A 17,224-nucleotide genomic window follows, 5' to 3' on the forward strand; every position below is an offset into this window, starting at 1 on the left:
CGCTCCCAGAGCGGAAGTCCAGGCGGAGCGCTTCAAAATAAAACGCCTGAATTTGCTTTGTGGTCAGATCTGAGACTGAAACTTTAGAACTGGCGTTTTTCTAGATTTTAGAAATTAAGATTTTGGAAATAAAGCTAAATAAACAAAGGTTAACTTAAACTGTTCTGTTTCAGACTTGAGAAATATATTTGTAACTGCAGCAAACAGAAAAACAAAAAGACTTCATTTGTTTGTTTTATGAATGACTTGATTATGTCTCCAACAGAGGGAGGTCTTAGCATCTTGGACTTTTTCCTCATTTGACCATATTATGAGATTAATTGGATTAAAGAATTTCTGAAAGACCAAGATTGTATTTGGAATATTAAAAAAATGAACATTTAAAATGTTTTGGTTTAAAGTAAGTCATTTAAAAATTTTATACTGTTGACAAACATCCTATCAAGCTTTGTTGGAGAGATTTTAGTGTCTCTAATAAATATGTGTTGCCTAATAAAATCAAAGGACTGTCATTTAAAATGGTAAAGACATAATTTTATTCAGTGTGTTTTTCAAAGGGTTTTTCAAAAAAAAAGACAACCGTCTTCTTCAGTATTTATATTTTAAATTACTATAAGAAATTGATTAAGACTGACAAATTACATAAAACATTTGAATTTACACCCAGTTAAGGAAACGTGTTCATGTTTCTTTTCGTCACAGAACGATCTGTTCATTCACAGTTTGATGTTCTTTCAGAAAAGCATTTTTTTGGTAAAAAGTCTCACTGTTCACTGGGCGGCTGTGGCTCAGAAGGAAGAGTGGATCGTCCACCAATCAGAGGGTCAGTGGTTGGAGTCCTGCATGCTGAAATATCCTTGAGCAAGATACTGAACTCTGAGATGCCCCTGATGCACGAATGTCAGGGTAAAAGCACTTAGGCACAGAAAAATGTGCTTGTATGAATGTGAAAGTTTGGTGATTTGTCCCATAATAAGGTTAAAATTGTGGATTATCTTCTAATATCTCTGGTGTAGGGAAACACTCGTATTGTGCCTAAAGTACTTTATTCAGTCTATAAAATATATAAAATGAACAGCTGAATGTATAAAAAAATGTTTATAAGGCAATATATCTCACAGCCTATGGTCCAAAGTCACACATACGCTCCAAGACTTTACTTTGAAAATAAAAACCGGAAACACACTTTGATGTTATCGCATGTAAGTTTAACTGCCATCAGCACAGCAGGTAAGTCACCGAGTCTGTATTTTTGTTATTTCTGCCACCGGAGGCCCTTAAGGCAAACAGTAGGCAGACATGAAGGCTTTGGGTCCGCGGGTGGGCGCGCACCGGAGGACGCTCCGGTGTTCACACCGAGTTTGGGAGCTGCTGACGGGCCGCGAGCTCCTGAAACGCCGGCGTCAGGAGCGAGCTGCGGACTGTTTTTATCACGTAGGCTGTTCTCCTGTTCCTGACTCTCAGAAGAACATTCACTGCTCCTCACAGAGCAACAAACCGCAGGACAGAGAAAAGCTTTCTCCTGATTGGCTTCGCTTTGCAAACAGAAGGTTTAAACAGCAGGTGTGTGGGGCTTCTGTGCTCACTTTGAGAACCATTTGGCTGAGATGACTGTTTGGGATAGCTACTCTCAGTGACGTCAGAGAGAAGCTAGAGTAGAAAAAACCCAGTCTGCAGCCTGAGCCTTACTTGCAGATATCTGACCCGCTCAGAGTTCAGGCAGTGAGTCAGAAATATTACAATGTTTCTGTTTTCTGCCGTTTGACAAACAAAAATATTCCTGCTGAGTAAACTGAGTGAAACCCAACCTAACAATCTTCATTCTCCCCTTTAAGAAGAGTGTTGTGTTTCTTCATCAGGCTGAGCTGCAGGTTTGTTGGGACCATTTTCAGCAAAAAGGCATTTGGGCCTTATGTTATTTGGGGGAGCCGTTATGAAAAGTGAAAAACATGTTTGTCCCAGTCCCTGCTGAGAGGGCGACCCAGCCAAAGCCCAAACACTGGGTCATCAGTACCGTGCACGAGCCCACAGGTCCAGGCTCAGGTGTGGTTTAGTGTGACTTGGTACACATGCAGTGTGATTGCTGCCTGTGGCCCAGGACAGATCCCCAAAGCTTCCTGAACATCTTCTATCTAACTGGTTTGTTTGGTAATTAAATAAGTGAGAGGATGGTGGCTCACTGCTTTTTCCAAAGAAACCACAAAATGCAATAAAAATCACGAATATTGTGCTCTGTGAGAGTGGGAGTAAAGAGAGGGACAGAGGATCTGAGACGCTGAGACAAACTGAAATGTGCTCGAACCTGGATCACAGGGGAGGGCAGGACAGTTGTGCTTGGTACAAAGGTACCTGTGCCTTTTAGAAAGACACAGAGATGGCAGTTTTATCTTTCTTACAGGCAGTGAAATTTTACAAGCTCAGCAGGCACCAAAGCTGCAGTTTGAGGACTTTCTCCTTTAATTATTTATCCAGAACTTTAGTTTGTTTCTGATGAAGAATTTGGTTTTGAGCCGGGCCCTTTGCACAGAGTCAGACGGTGTAAATGATAGTAGTAACAACAGTTTTTGTTTTGTGTAAATAAAGTTTTTGTGTAAATATGTTGCCATGTTGTCACAGTGGAGGACACAGGAACATAAGCACAGTGCCCCCCCAGCCTGGTTCTGCTGGAGGTTTGTTCCTGTTAAAGAGGAGTTTTCCTTCCCACTGTCACCGTGTGCTCGCTCACAGGGGGTCGTCTGATTGTTGGGGTTTTCTTTGTATACAGTATAAAACACCTTGAGGTGACAGTTGTTGTGACTTGGTGCTGTATGAATAAAATTGAATTGAATAAGGAAGAACTGCTGCAGTAGCCATTACCTATACAGCAAGATCAAACTCCCAAACTGTGATGCTGTTTTTTTTTTTTTTTTTTTAAGTATAAAAACTTGAGTGCACTTCCTCCAGGAAATCATGGCAGACCTCGGCATCGGAGCAGGAGACAAAGTGCTGCTGGTGTGGGCTCAGCCCTCGACACCCACAGCCCTGAAACAGTGCGCAGAGGAGCTGGGAGCTGCTGTGGGTGCAGACGGCAGGGTGGCGGTGGAGAACATGGAGAGGCTGCTGCTGTGTGAGTTCCTCTCTGCCTGATCCTACACGTGCTTTCTTTGTCCTCTTCAGGAAAACTCGGCCTCCACGCAGAGGATTTTCTGCTGCAACAGCAGCTGTAGTCTCCTGTCATCAAATTCACCCCCACCCACCCCACCCTGTATGAGTTAATGCATGCAGATGTCTTAACAAAGTCGTGATCGTGGTTCTTATCCTCATTCTACCAAACCTCTCAGGAGAGCAGCTGTTAAAGAGGTGTTTTCGGAGGTGGCAGGTAATTACTGTTTACGGGCCTGAGTAGGTGGAGGTGCACCTGCCTGTAAGAGGTTATTAACGAGACTCAGTCTCTCTCTGAGTCGACTGAATTTTAACTTGAGCTCCGCTGAAGTTCTTTCAGCAGTTACTTCTGATCCAGAGCCACAGAGCTGCCAACTCCATTAATCCATCACAAACATTCAGTTATTCCTGACAGGGGGCGCTGCTGAGGCAGCTCATATCAGCAGATTACTGAGAATTCTGATAAAATATAAGACTAAGATTTTTTTAAATATAAATTGGATAACAAGTACAATAAAAATTATTTTATTTTGAGCAGCAAACCTCAGAGCTGCATCATCACGGTGGCCAATCACCATGCTGGGTTCAGGGTCACCCCACCTCCTGCATCTCACTTTAAGCCGTGATGAGGTCCATTATGAAAGAGTTAAGTCTGCAGTTCAGAGTGTGGGTCACATTAACTTTCTCCCCTCCTGTCCTCCCCCTCATGCAGCCTCTCATGCAGCATCCACCTTTGACTGGGTGCTCTCTTGCCTTCTGGCTGACAGCTCCTCCATCCACACTGCAGAGACATTAGCAGAGTTGGCCAGAGTGCTCAAACCTGGAGGGACGCTGGTCCTCGAGGAACCGGTTACAGGTAAGAGAATCCAGTCACCCGTTTGCTGTTGCAGGTTGAGGAAGATGGTCCAGACATCCCTCTCAGCAGCATCATTTTGCATCTCCTCCTGAGGTGCTCCTGTGAGAGTCTGGACCAAAGTGTTCGAGACCCTTTGTATGTTTCAGCTTCTATATTTTCTCTCTGTGCTGCCCTTTGTTGAATCAACATTGCATTGTATTTTAATAAAGCCAGGACTTCACTGTTAGTCCATTTAGTCCTCATTGTTCTGCTTTACATAGATTTTTTCTATATGCCATTCCTGCAGCAGCATTTGCTCACACCTGCACCAGTCACTGTACATGTACTAAAAGGTCCCTCCTGTACATGTACTAAAAGGTCCCAGGTACCTCCCCTGAATTAGGAACTAAGAGGCCCCAAAAACGGGGTTCTAAGGACTTTGCTCTGCAGGATCAGAGCTGTTATGGCTCTGCCCCTGAAATGTCCTAATCAGATGCCTGAGCTTAATGCCGACCTCCCTCTGGAGCCCGCTGAGGCCTTCACCCTGTCTCGGCAGGTGATTTATGGGGATGACAGGTGAAGTAGTAACCATCGGCAATGCAAAGTGGGCGGGTACCGAGTTAAACTAACTTCAGCAATGAGCCAGCATGACTGAGGTGACTTTAAGAGCTCTGTTTGCTTTAGCTGTCTGGTGTCTTTACCCACAGCGTCTGTGTGTCGGCTCTGCTCGTGTTGTGTGTGCTGAGTTGTATCTGTGTTACAGGCGCAGAAGCACAGAGTGTGAGGACTGCCGAGAAGCTGGTGTCAGCCATGAAGTTGTCCGGCTTCGTGTCAGTGACAGAGGTGAGTCGTTCAAACTGTGGGGGAGAGGGAAGTGTTGCACGACACCTGCACTGTGGACAGGAATGAGACTATCATCAAAAAAAAAGGAAGGATGTCGTTAAAGTACATTATTCCACTAAGACCAGCTGATTGGAGAACTCGAGGAACCAGTTTTCCATATCATGAAGTTGGTTTGGGGTTTAAATTCCTGGAAACAAAAATGTTGAGTCTCCAGCTGATTGACCAGTGAGGGACGTGATTGGAGAAGGAAGCTGTTGAGAATCGTTCAGTCTCTAGCTTGTGAGAAAATGGTTCAACAAGAAGCAATAAGTGTTAATAGTTTGAGCTAATTGTATGGCATGTCTCCTTCTTTGGCTGCTCCCTTTAGGGGGCGCCAGAGCAGATCATCTGCGCCCATCTCACTCTATCCCTCTGCACGTCCTCCTTCATTTCATCCATGAGTCTTCTCTGTGGTCTTCCTCTTTTCCTCCTGCCTGGGAGCTCCATCTTCAACGTCCTTTGTCCACATGTCCAAACCATCTCAGCCTTTTCCCCTCTAACTTTGTCTCCAAACTGCTCACCCTGAGCGGTCCCTCTGTACTCAGATCTAATCCTGTCACTCTCAAGTGTAGCAGTATAACTGCTGCTGTCTGAGTGCCCATGTCTGCATATCTCAGAGGGTTAATATGAACAATAATGCACGGAGGAATCCTCGCTTCACTTCGGTCCACTTAAAGCAGTACTCTGATTTATTGTGTCTGTGGATGTTCTGTATCACAGCAACCAAAAACACCTCCAGGTAAAAAAAAAAACACCTGAGCGCTCCCAGCTCGGTGTGATCAGGAGGATACAGGTATGGTGTTAATGCTGTTGCTGTTTATTCTCATCAGTATGAGTAAACTGATCTCTTTGCTTCCTCGTCATTCAGGTCAGTAAAGCCGAGCTCGGTCCTGAAGTGCTGAGCTCCATCAGGGCAGCCACTGGTTACCAAGGAGACGCCCTGTCTCGGGTCCGCGTGTCCGCCTCCAAACCCAACTTCGAGGTGGGGTCATCCAGCCAGCTCAAACTGTCGTTCGGGAAAAAGACGCCCAAGCCAGGTTTGTTCTTCACCTGAGTCCTCTGAATCCACCGATCAGCGCCTCAGTGAACTGTGGTGCAGTTCATGGTCACACTCACTCAGTGACGTCGCGCTCACTCAGTGACGTCGCGCTCACTCAGTGACGTCGCGCTCACTCAGTAAATCACTTCACCAGACTTTGCTGCAGATGCCACTTTTCCTTCAGGCTGGCTGATGCGATAGTTAGGTCCCGTTTTCAGCATGAGGACAATAATAGCACACAGACACACAAACATACACAGTTTGTGTACAGTTCTATAAAGATATTTAAAGTGATCAAAAAGCACTGGACTGATTATAATGACTGGCTGCGCTCTGTTCACCAATATAAGCAAAGACATTACACATAAAAGCACACAGAAACATCAGCATCGCTTTATGATGATCTTTTTTTGGCACACCGGCAGCTGTTGAATGTAACTAATAAAGTAACTTGTAATCTAACTTAGTTACTTCTAAAATGAAGTAATCAGTAAAGTAACTAAGTTGCTTTTTAAAGGATATTTGAAGTAGGAAATGCTTTTAGCAGCTGGTCATTAAAACATCTGGATTATGTTTTTGTTTATGCTTTTTACGTGATTTCTGCAAACCCATTAGTGGAAGGAAACTGCACTCTGGGACACATTAAATGCATGATATATAAGTGTAACTCTTCTGGATTATATGCAAAAAATATCACTCTATCGATCTAATAAGGCCTGATTTCTGCGTCTGTCCTTCGTACATAACTGACAATCCTCTCTGAACCTAACCTGACATGCACCTCGAGAAATGAACTACGCATCCACAAAGACTGTGATTACTGCCTCGGCTTCAGAGGTGCTTTCTGGTTTCATACGTAGGCCCCGTCACTCAATTAACAAGCAGGAGCAGCATTCACTTGCACATAACTTTATGTATTGTTTATGAAAGGCAGAGAATAGTAAAGACTATTGTGATGAACTATGAATAATTGTTTTACAGTCTGTGATAAATGATGGAAGTCACCCAGGAATATTAAATAAAGATGGTTACATTTATTTCAGCTCTGAGTGTTTCATATCCAGGTGTTTTTGTGGGAATGTGGATCTTTAAGATCAATCTGAGAAGTGATTTTGATCAGGTTTCATATTTTATTGTGTTATGTAGTGTGGGGCACTGGGCCTGGTCTTGTCTCGGTCTCAGGTTAGGTGGTCTTGACTACAACACTGTCGGCCCCACAAATCTTAGAAACATGGTGTCAAACCAGATACTTACTCTGGATGGCATTACTTTGGCCTCCAGTAACACAGTGAGAAATCTTGGAGTCATTTTTGACCAGGATATGTCCTTCAATGCACATATTAAACATATTAAATATGTAAGTAATATGTAGCTAATTCATGCATTTCTTACTTCTAGGCTGGACTATTGTAATTCATTATTATCAGGCTGTCCTAAAAGCTCCCTGAAAAGCCTTCAGCTGATCCAAAATGCTGCAGCTAGAGTACTGACAGGGACTAGAAAGAGAGAGCAGATTTCTCCCATATTGGCTTCTCTTCATTGGCTCCCTGTTAAATCTAGAATAGAATTTAAAATTATTTTCCTCCTCACTTTAATAATCAGCCCCATCTTATCTCAAAGACCTCATAGTACCATATCACCCCAACAGAGCACTTCACTCTCAGACTGCTGGCTTACTTGTGGTTCCTCGGATACTTCAGAGTAGAATGGGAGGCAGAGCCTTCAGCTTTCAGGCGCCTCTTCTGTGGAACCAGCTTCCAGCTTGGATTTGGGAGACAGACACCCTCTCTATTTGTAAGATTAAAATACACAGTTTTTCAGTGGGCTTATGTGCATGAGGCTGAATCAGCCATGCATCCTAAAAAATGAATCAACTTTAACCCTCCAACATTAATAACGGTTAGGTTCAGTAGACAGTGAAGTGGTATGAAACCACATGTTGCTTAGGGCCCCTTCGAGGCTTGGGCCGGCTCTGTAACAGTCCTCCAGAGCCATCATTGACAGACTTCAGCTCCAAACACTGATTCACACTAACACATTCACACTCACATTCACACCTACGGCCAACTTAGCATCATCATTAACCTGACCCCACTGATGATGTGGTATATTGGCTTTCTGGGCCAAAGCTAACCACAAGTTTTATGCAGCTTTCATATTTGTGTGCTAAACATTTAGGCTGATCGTGCACAGAGACTGTAAGCAAAAAGAAATAAGTGAACATCCACAAACAGAATTAGGTTTAGATGGCATGTGATTGCCTTTATTATTATTTTAGAGAATCCAAATAAATTCAATTACAATATGATTGCCTTTGTTATTATCTTAAAATTTAGAGTATCCAATTAAATTACAAAAAAAAAAGAGAGAGAAAGGAGGGAGAGAGAGGAAAGGGATAGAGAACCCCCAACAATCCCCTGTGAGCAAGCACTCGGCGACGGTGGGGAGGAAAAACTCCCTTTAAGCAGGAAGAAACCTCCGGCAGAACCAGGCTCAGGGAGGGGCAGCTATCTGCCGAGGCTGGTTGGGGGGGTGCAAGGAAAAGAATAAGGAGGGAGAGAGAAGAAAGGGATAGAGAGGATGGCTGGAGGATGGACGAGGCGAGGTCACGGTCCAGGAGATCGATCAAAGATGGTGGCAGACGAGGCGAGCTGTGTTTCAGCCGAAGAAGCAGAAAAGGCGCTTGAAGCGATTCTTTTTCCTGAGGTAGCGCTCCTGCAGCTCTTCGTACTGCAGTGTGATGGTGTGCAGATCACTGAGAGCTTCTGCATTCTGCTCTTTGAGTTCCTTGCACTTTAGCTCGAGATCTTCAATTTTTTCATTCTTTTCTGCATGCCTTTGTTCCAGTTGTGTATATTTCATTTGCAGGATTTCCTGAGCTTCCTGCATGTCTTTATTGCACTGCAGTAAGTGGCCATGCATGTCTTCTAGTACCTGACTTCGACTCTGCACTTGTTGAAGCCTGCACTGCAAGTCTTGTTGCTGCTTCTCGTCGTGCAGTTCCGTTATTTTGTGATGGGCGTTCTTACACAGCTCTTCCAGTTGTGCATTTTTACTCATCATAGCGTCCATCCTGCCCTGCATCTCTGCACACATTTTCTCCAACTGATCCTTGCAGTGCTCCAGGTTTTTGTTTTTCTCCTCGAGTTCTCTGTTTCTCTTTTTAGAGTCTTGGAGAACATCTTGGAGCTTTCCCTGAGATCTGGCCAGTTGTTCTTTCTCCTTAAGCACTTGGACATTTTTGTCCTCGACTTCATGAAGCTTGCACTGCATCTTTGCTTCCATCTTTAGGAGAATCTCTCTGTATTTAGCCTCCTTTTCTTTGACCACAGATGTATTACCTTGCTGGGCTTTAGCAAGCAATCCTTGTAGGCTTTTAATTTGTTTCTTCAGGTGTTCTACTGTGGCCTGCAGCTCCCTGTACCTCTTTTCACTGTATTCCAGCTTTGATTTCATGTCTGTGTGTTTGATTTTCAAATCTTTCTTCTCTTTCAGAATCACAGCTTTATTTTCTGATGCTTGATCAAGCATTTCATGCAAGGTCTGATTTTTTTCCTCCATGTCTTGCAGCTGTGATTCCAGCTCTGAGCATTTTGCGTGCTGTCGTTCCTGATGTATAAGCAGCTGCTTGTTTCTAGCCAGGACTTCATCAAACTTTTCTTGCAAGCCATTTTTTTCCTCCATGTCTTGCAGCTTTGATTCCAGCTCTGAGCCTTTTGCGTGCTGTTGTTCCTGATGTATAAGCAGCTGCTTGTTTCTAGTCAGGACTTCATCAAACTTTTCTTGCAAGTCTTTATTTTTTTTCTCCATTTCTTGGAGCTTGCACTCTAACTCTGAGTATTTTGTATCCTTCTCTTTCACCATCTCTGCATTTTTTTCCATTGTTTCGTTCAGCTTTAGTTGCAGCTCTTGGATTTTTGTCTCTGCGACTTGGAGCTCGCTGCACACATCACTGAATCTGTATTTGTCGACGTGATGTTCCTCCTCCTGCATACTGTGATCAGATGCACATCTGAGGGATTCAGGATAATCATCACGGTCATCGGGGTTGGCATCACTGTCAAGTGAAACATCTTTACAAAATCCCCAGTATTCAGTGTCGACTTCAGGATCGAGGGGAAGAGGTGAGCTATCACCCCAATCACCCTTGTAAACGGGGTAATCATCCCATTTACGGGGGTATTCTAACTGATCACTCCTGTCAGAGAGGTCGGTGTTAGTTCTCTTTCCTGAGCATTTAGACATTTTGTTATCTTGATTTGATGGCTGATAACAATTCAAATATTTTCAAATCTCGCTTAGTTGGTGCTGAAGTATCGAATGCTGTGAACATAGAAGCTGCAAACAGACTGACTTCTAAACTGTATCGCTTCCTACTTATAGGTTAAACATCAAAGACATCAAATAGTCTAATGTAACAGTTTTTTAAAGTGAACATTCCATATGCAAATTAGGTTGTCACATGACTTTAAAGAGGTCATGTGACATATATACGTAGGCGCCTGCTGCGCTGTGAACTAATACAAGTGAATGGACTGAACGTCACAAAGCGCCTTTCTACAAAGGTATTTACGTTAATGCGTTCATTCACACATTCGAATATGCACTAATATACACTGGGAAACTGTTAGGCACAAAAAAATTATTTTGTTTTAAAAATGTTAGAATGGCCAAATACGATCAAAAACAATTCGTTAGTCTTACCTGTGAAAGGTAATCCCATGTGATCCCGTTTTGACTGTAAACAACTCCACACAGCACCAGAGTGCAGCATCTCTCTCACGTTATGTTGGCCGCTTTTGCCACATCCAATATGGCGGCGAGGTTGACGTACGAGTCAGCGCTCAATGCGGCGTCTATGTATGTATGTCTGGTATACACAGGGGTGAAAGTAAGCCGGTCCGGTCCGGTACGCAGTACCACTAAAAGATTCTGCGCCGGTACACAGTACCGGCAAAAGTTGGAGCAGCTGTCTGCTGTAAAGCCGTCATTCAGAACCGGTTACGGCTGTACTTTGGGTCAGAATAAGCAGTCTAAAACACGACGTAACCAGTTAATAAATTGCTTTTTTTTTTTTCTCATTTCAAATTGTTTCTGAACTGTTCGTGCTGTGCTGGCGCCTCAAATCTTTTTTTAAACTTTATTGAACCAGAATATACAAAACAAACAGGTTTTGCATTAAAGGGCAGCACATCAAAACAAGAATAATATGTAATTTCTGTTGAGTCCATTACAATAATACAAATCTTTTCTCAGTCAGAGGAGTCGGGAAAATAATCCTGGTAATTAGAAATAAATTTATTGCTCTTTTTATTATTAATCAATTTGAGGGATTCAATCACGTACTTAAGTTCTGCAAGGAAATGAGTGATGTTGGGTATCGAATTTGCAAACTTTTGCTTGTGAATAAAAAATCTGCATATAAATGAAATTAAGCATATATTCAAAAATACAATTTTGAGAGTTAGTATAATAGCAGATAATATCCTTGAGTCTGAGTGTACACAGAACTTTGGTCAAACAGAAAAGATGAGATTCAAGGTCACTCCAAAACTTCTTGGATATGTCACAGCTAAAAAATAAATGTGACGTTGTTTCTGAATGTTTTTTACAAAAAGTACAGGAGTCATTAACATCAGCAAATTTAGCAATAACATAGTTCACAGGATATATGTTGTGTAATATTTTAAAATGTACTTCTTTGGCTTTGTTGGGAATACAGTATTTATGAGGTAAGAGCCAGGCCTTTCTCCAGTTTATGTCCTCAATTTGAGCTCTCCAGTAGAACTTACCCCTGGGTACGACGCTGTTCTTTCTATGAAAGCACCGACGTATATGTTTGTTATTGCACTTTCTATCTGTTAGTTTAATTCCTCCTAGTGTAAGTGTAGGTAGTGCTTCTGTAAATTCATTGTAACTCAAGTGATTTTTTACAAGTTGAATTAACTCTTTGGAAATAGCATTGGTTATCTTATTAAATTCACTGTAAGGAACAGGAAAACTGTGGACAGACAAAGTGCTCATAGGTTAACATATCGCCAGTACCATCAAAAAGATAAAGGATATGGTTAATGTCTCTTTCAAACCAATTAGGGAAGAATACGGACTTATTTCTAATCAAAATATCGCAGTTGTTCCAGAGGAGAGCCTTGTGAGGTGAAAAATTGTGGACAAAAGCCAGTTTCCAAGCTAGTAGGGCTTGCTGATGAAATTTGGATAATTTAATGGTTAATTTATTAGGTAAAAAATTACACTTTAAGAGGAAAGACAGGCCTCCTATTTTATTAAAAATGTGATTTGGGATGAAAAACCAGATTGAGTCATGGTTTAGGAGACATTTAACCAGTTAAAGGTGTTGATGGTGTCAAAATAATCTAGGATTTCAAGACCGCCTTCTGCTTTAGAGTTTGAAAGTACACCTTTCTTAAGTTGGTGTGATTTGTTTTTCCAAATGAAGTTTAGGGAAATTTTATTAACTTCTGAAACTGTTAAATCATTAACAAAAAGAGATAAATTGAGACAAATCTCTAGCTTCGCTCCCCTCACTTCACTGATAGATGACGGCGCTCTGACAGCCACAGCAGAGATGTTTCACTGAGTTACAGTTAAAGGTCAGAGGTCAGTCAGTTTCATATTAAGCTGAAAACAATCAGAGCATCCAAGTCTGTAATGACTGTAAAGTTTTACCAATAAAGGCAAACATGTTATGATAAATGTCTCAGGTTTATAGGTTTTAAATATTTCAGTGCAGTTTGGGAGGATGAGATATTTTAATTAAAGATCAGATCGTGTCGGGAAAATTAATCCATTATGAACAGAGACAGACTGGATGAAATGATTGGAGCCTGAACTGGATCTGGGCCTTATCCGGTCTGAATCCGTGATCCTGATCCGTTTGGATCCTCCTGCTGTGAAGGGGGGCTCGGACACGGTTTGCAGATCCGTTATAGAGCCGATGATCACCTATTCAGGTGATTTTCAGTGGCAAATATGTGGAGGTTCATACTCTGAATTACAGACAACTTTCAAAATGTTGATTTCAGTCACTTGAAAACTGAACTAAATGGATTTAAAGTCTTCAAATCATTTCAGCCTCATCTTCACTCAAACATTCACATCATCTTCTGATCCGGACATGTTTCCATCCACAGTGTGTTGTGTGTCAGCAGCTTCATCCAGATCAGTGTGATGTAACAGCGATGCTGCAGTAACTGCAGTAAATGTTTCAGAGGAACTGACTGACAGTCTGACAGCTGCAGCTGCCTCATTATAAATCCGTGACATCATCGCCGTCTCCGTCCTTACAGGCTGTTGACGAGTGAACGACTGTAAAAGCTTCATGTTACAAAAATAACAAACTAACGTCTAACTGGGATTTCAGTGATCGTAGAAACATAAACGTCTGCAGATGAATTCGCTCCTCTGACGTACTGACAGCCACTTTATGAAGGAGGAAATGAATGGGAGGGTCAGACAGGTGGTTCAGGTGCAGCAGGAGGGGCGGAGTCAGAGAGACACTCAGAGGTTGTTGGATAAAACCTGCCAGGTTAGGGTCACAGAGTCTGTTACCATGGTAACTGACTCAGAGATGGAGTTAGCTCCTTCAGGAACTGAAAACCTGAGTTTCCTGATTTTAGGGATAACAAACCGGAGATGGAGCCTAACCTGCTTCCTGGACGAGGCCCCTGTTCTCCGTCCCCTGTGCTGTACTTTAAGTTCTACTCTTGTGTCTGGTTACCTGGTGTGACCTTGGTCAGCTGGGCTCTCTGGTGTGTCCTCTCTCCCTCATTACTTAGTGTGTATGTATTGTCTGTGTCCTGTGTTTTTTTTTTGTCACGTAGTCTCACTCAGGTAGTAATTTGGTGGATGGACATGCTAGCTGGGCAAATCTTGGCTTTATGTATGCACGCATGTTCAGACAGAACTGCATCTGTGAGCTGTGGTGGTTTAATCCCAGTTCCTGTGGTGACTGTTTTGCTGTTGCATGGATGGACTAGTGGAGCTCACTCTTAGGCCTTTGTGCTCCTTGGGTACTGCCACCACACCATTTTATGGTACAACAGCATAATAACATTTATCCTGTACTTCTTGTAGCACTGGGGCCCAGTTGCTGACCATTTGTGTTAAATATTATTCCACTGATGCTCAGCAATTCTGTATGCTGAATAATTATTATATATTACAAATGGATAAATCACTAGTCTGTAATTAGGTGCATTTGCATAGTTATGCAAAAATATACATCTTTTGGATGAAAACAGTCCAACATGTCCTAAAGCAGGTCAAACACACTAAAAAGCCTCTGCCTTCTAGATAGCATTGACACTCGTCCCACCCTCCTCAGTGTCATGAAATAGTTTTACAGTGTGTGTCATACTGAAATACAGCTTTATCTATCCATGAAGCCAGGTGACACACATCACTGAGTTAAACTGCAGGAGTGTCTTAAAGACATAAAGGCCTGGATGACCTCAAATTCAGATAAAATTGAAGTTCTTGTACTCGTCCCTAGTGTTGTAGTACTAAAGACCGGTCTCGGTCTTTGTACATTGAGGACTTGGGATTTTATTTCAAGACCACAGCTGTAGAAATATCACTATATTGTCAGAATATTGTCCAGTTTATTTGTTAACATCTTTGCTTTTACTGGTTAAAAAAAACGTACTGATTCAAATCCAACAAAGATGGCGCTCCTCCGCCTTCTCCCAGGAGCGCAGCCTGCAGACAGTTTGTAGCTGCTCCGTCCACTTTGTTTCACACACAGAAAAACTGCAGTACCAAAGTTAAAATATGCAGATGAATTGATTAATGGACGGAGTAACTGATAGAATACTCGATTACTAAAACAATCGATAGTTGCAGCCCTGCTTGTATTCAGAAAGCCGTAGTCAAACATTAGTTTTCAGCACCAGTGGAGCTGTGAAAGGCCTTTAAGAAAAAAAACTACAGTTCCCAGCAAGATGATGTCACTTCCTGTTGCTGCATTAAAAACGTGATAGTTTATGCTCACAACCAGTAATCTGACTCCTTTTTTCAGTAATGAGTAATCTCACCTGTTACTATTTGCAGTGCAGTAATCAGATTACTTATCCAAGTCACTGTGTGAAACGCAGTTTGTGTCCAGTTCTATAAAGATATTCAAAGTGACCAAAAAGCCGACATGGGTTCTGCTCTATGAGCTCGATGCATCACTGTAACTTAGTTACTTCTAAAATGAAGTAATCAGTAAAGTAACTAAGTTGCTTTTTAAAGGATATTCAAAGTAGGAAATGCTTTTAGCAGCTGATCGTTAAAACATCTGGATTATGTTTTTGTTGTTTATGCTTTTTATGTGATTTCTGCAAACCCATACACCCTGGACTTGGTCTTGTCTCGGTCTCTGGTTAGGCCGTCTTGGCCACAGCACTGGTGTCTGTGATCTCTGCTGTCTTTCCTTTCATATTGGATAAAGTTTTTATTTGAATGTCCTCAGATTTGTGAGAACTAGCAAAGAAAAGTTGCATCTCCTGCTCTTCTCACCTGCAGTGTCCATTATTCATCACTACAGTGGCATTTTTTTAATGATGCCACATTCGCATCATGAACGGCGATGAGCTGGGTCGGGCCTGAGACTGTCACTCATGCCCGGCTGTCAGAGGCAGATGAAGCTAATGTTGGCTAACGTGTGTGTTTTCAGCAGAGAAACCGGCCCTGGATCCCAACACGGTGAAAATGTGGACGCTGTCAGCCAACGACATGAACGATGATGACGTGGTGAGTTTATACACAGACTGGAGCTACAGGTCTGTATTAAACTGCATTACTATTGGCTGTGTGTCGCTAATAAACTGGGCTGCTGAGTGGAAATGCAGTGAAAGGAGCCTCGTGTGTTTCCTAATGTCTGTCATGTGTCTGTGCAGGATCTGCTGGACTCTGATGCTCTGCTGGATGACGTGGATTTTAAAAAACCAGATCCAGCTTCCCTCAAAGCTCCCAGCTGTGGAGAAGGAGCCGGCAAGAAGAAGAAGGCCTGCAAAAACTGGTGAGGTCTTCGTGAAATCTCACACATTTTTGCACTGTAGCTTTAACAGGAAGATCTGAGGTTACAGAAATGTTAGGATACTTCTAACCAGAGCTGAGGAGCAACACGATTTACTCGTGTCTGCTCTGGCTGACGTCATACAGATCTGAGAGCAGTGTGTTTGACTCACACGGCTCATTTGTGCATACGCTGACCTCATTATTTGAAGCTCATGTGACGCGATGCTGTGCTTGTACGTTTGTGCAGCACGTGCGGGTTAGCTGAAGAGCTGGAGCAGGAGAGTAAAGGAAAACAGAAGCCCGACCTGCCTAAATCAGCCTGTGGAAGTGTGAGTGCGCTTTGCCAAAAGCCTCGTCTGGTTTCGAACACCTGCTCTGGTACTAATGCAGAAATAATTGTCTTTATTGCAGTGTTACCTTGGCGATGCTTTCCGCTGTGCCAGCTGCCCGTATTTGGGGATGCCGGCGTTCAAACCGGGAGAGAAGATTGTTCTGGACAACACCACGCTGACGGACGCCTGAAACGCTGAGTTCAGTGACCTGCACTGCTCACGCTTCAAGGCTTTACATTCCCTTCTTTTTGAACCACCACAAAGACTCTGATTAAACCCTGAGGATCTGTGAGGGGCCTCGCCTTTTCTTCATATATGAAATATGCACTGTTTCAGTCCTGAGATTTTAAAGATAACGTACACCCTCATAAAGATCAGTGCAGTTAAACCATAAAGGAATACTGAGAGTGATGCTGGAGCTTTTTTCCTGCTAGCATGATGACGTACCAGCTGACCCATCCGTCCAGTCCAACTCAAACACAGGTGAACGCCCCGTCAGCCGGCTGAGCTGCACTTCACCATCATTGAACCTTCAATAGAAATGAGTAATTGTTGGCTTAAAGTCTGTGGCGAGTGCACCGTCACCTGAAAAGCTGACATACTTTCTTTATTCCCTGTATTTAAACTTACATTTACACCTGACTTCTGCAGCGTCGAGTGGAAACAATGTTACCGAGTAAGATTTACAGACGCTGAGGTCCAAACAAACTGCATTTAAACTGTACGAATGAAGGTCTGTATGTGTGTAAGGGCAATTACAATAAATGAATATCAGACTTACAATAATTAGACATTTATTTCACTGCATGTGGCTTAAAGGTAAATTACTCTGATAATAATTAGCAGGTTCGTGCTGTTCAAATGAAAGCTGTTTAGCACAGGGTGTCAAACAGCAGGTCTGCTCCACCTCACTGGGGGGCCTTGCAGCATTTTTGGGTCCTTCACTGTAGCAGTCAGTCATGGTCAGTATTAAGT

General features: G+C 42.7%; 1 protein-coding gene across 1 annotated transcript; it reads left to right on the forward strand.

Moving 5' to 3' along the window:
• Positions 1-1,175: 1,175 nt before the first annotated feature.
• ciapin1 (cytokine induced apoptosis inhibitor 1) lies at positions 1,176-17,032 on the forward strand. The gene is made up of 9 exons (XM_030731325.1): positions 1,176-1,230; positions 2,944-3,106; positions 3,854-3,997; positions 4,740-4,819; positions 5,727-5,895; positions 15,574-15,650; positions 15,797-15,918; positions 16,165-16,246; positions 16,329-17,032. The coding sequence occupies exons 2-9, from the start codon at positions 2,950-2,952 to the stop codon at positions 16,437-16,439; spliced, it is 942 nt and encodes a 313-aa protein (XP_030587185.1). The 5' UTR covers positions 1,176-1,230; positions 2,944-2,949; the 3' UTR covers positions 16,440-17,032.
• The last annotated feature ends 192 nt before the right edge of the window (positions 17,033-17,224 follow it).

Source organism: Archocentrus centrarchus, chromosome 6, assembly GCF_007364275.1.
Source record: "Archocentrus centrarchus isolate MPI-CPG fArcCen1 chromosome 6, fArcCen1, whole genome shotgun sequence".
In the NCBI taxonomy this organism is placed as follows: Eukaryota; Metazoa; Chordata; class Actinopteri; order Cichliformes; family Cichlidae; genus Archocentrus; species Archocentrus centrarchus.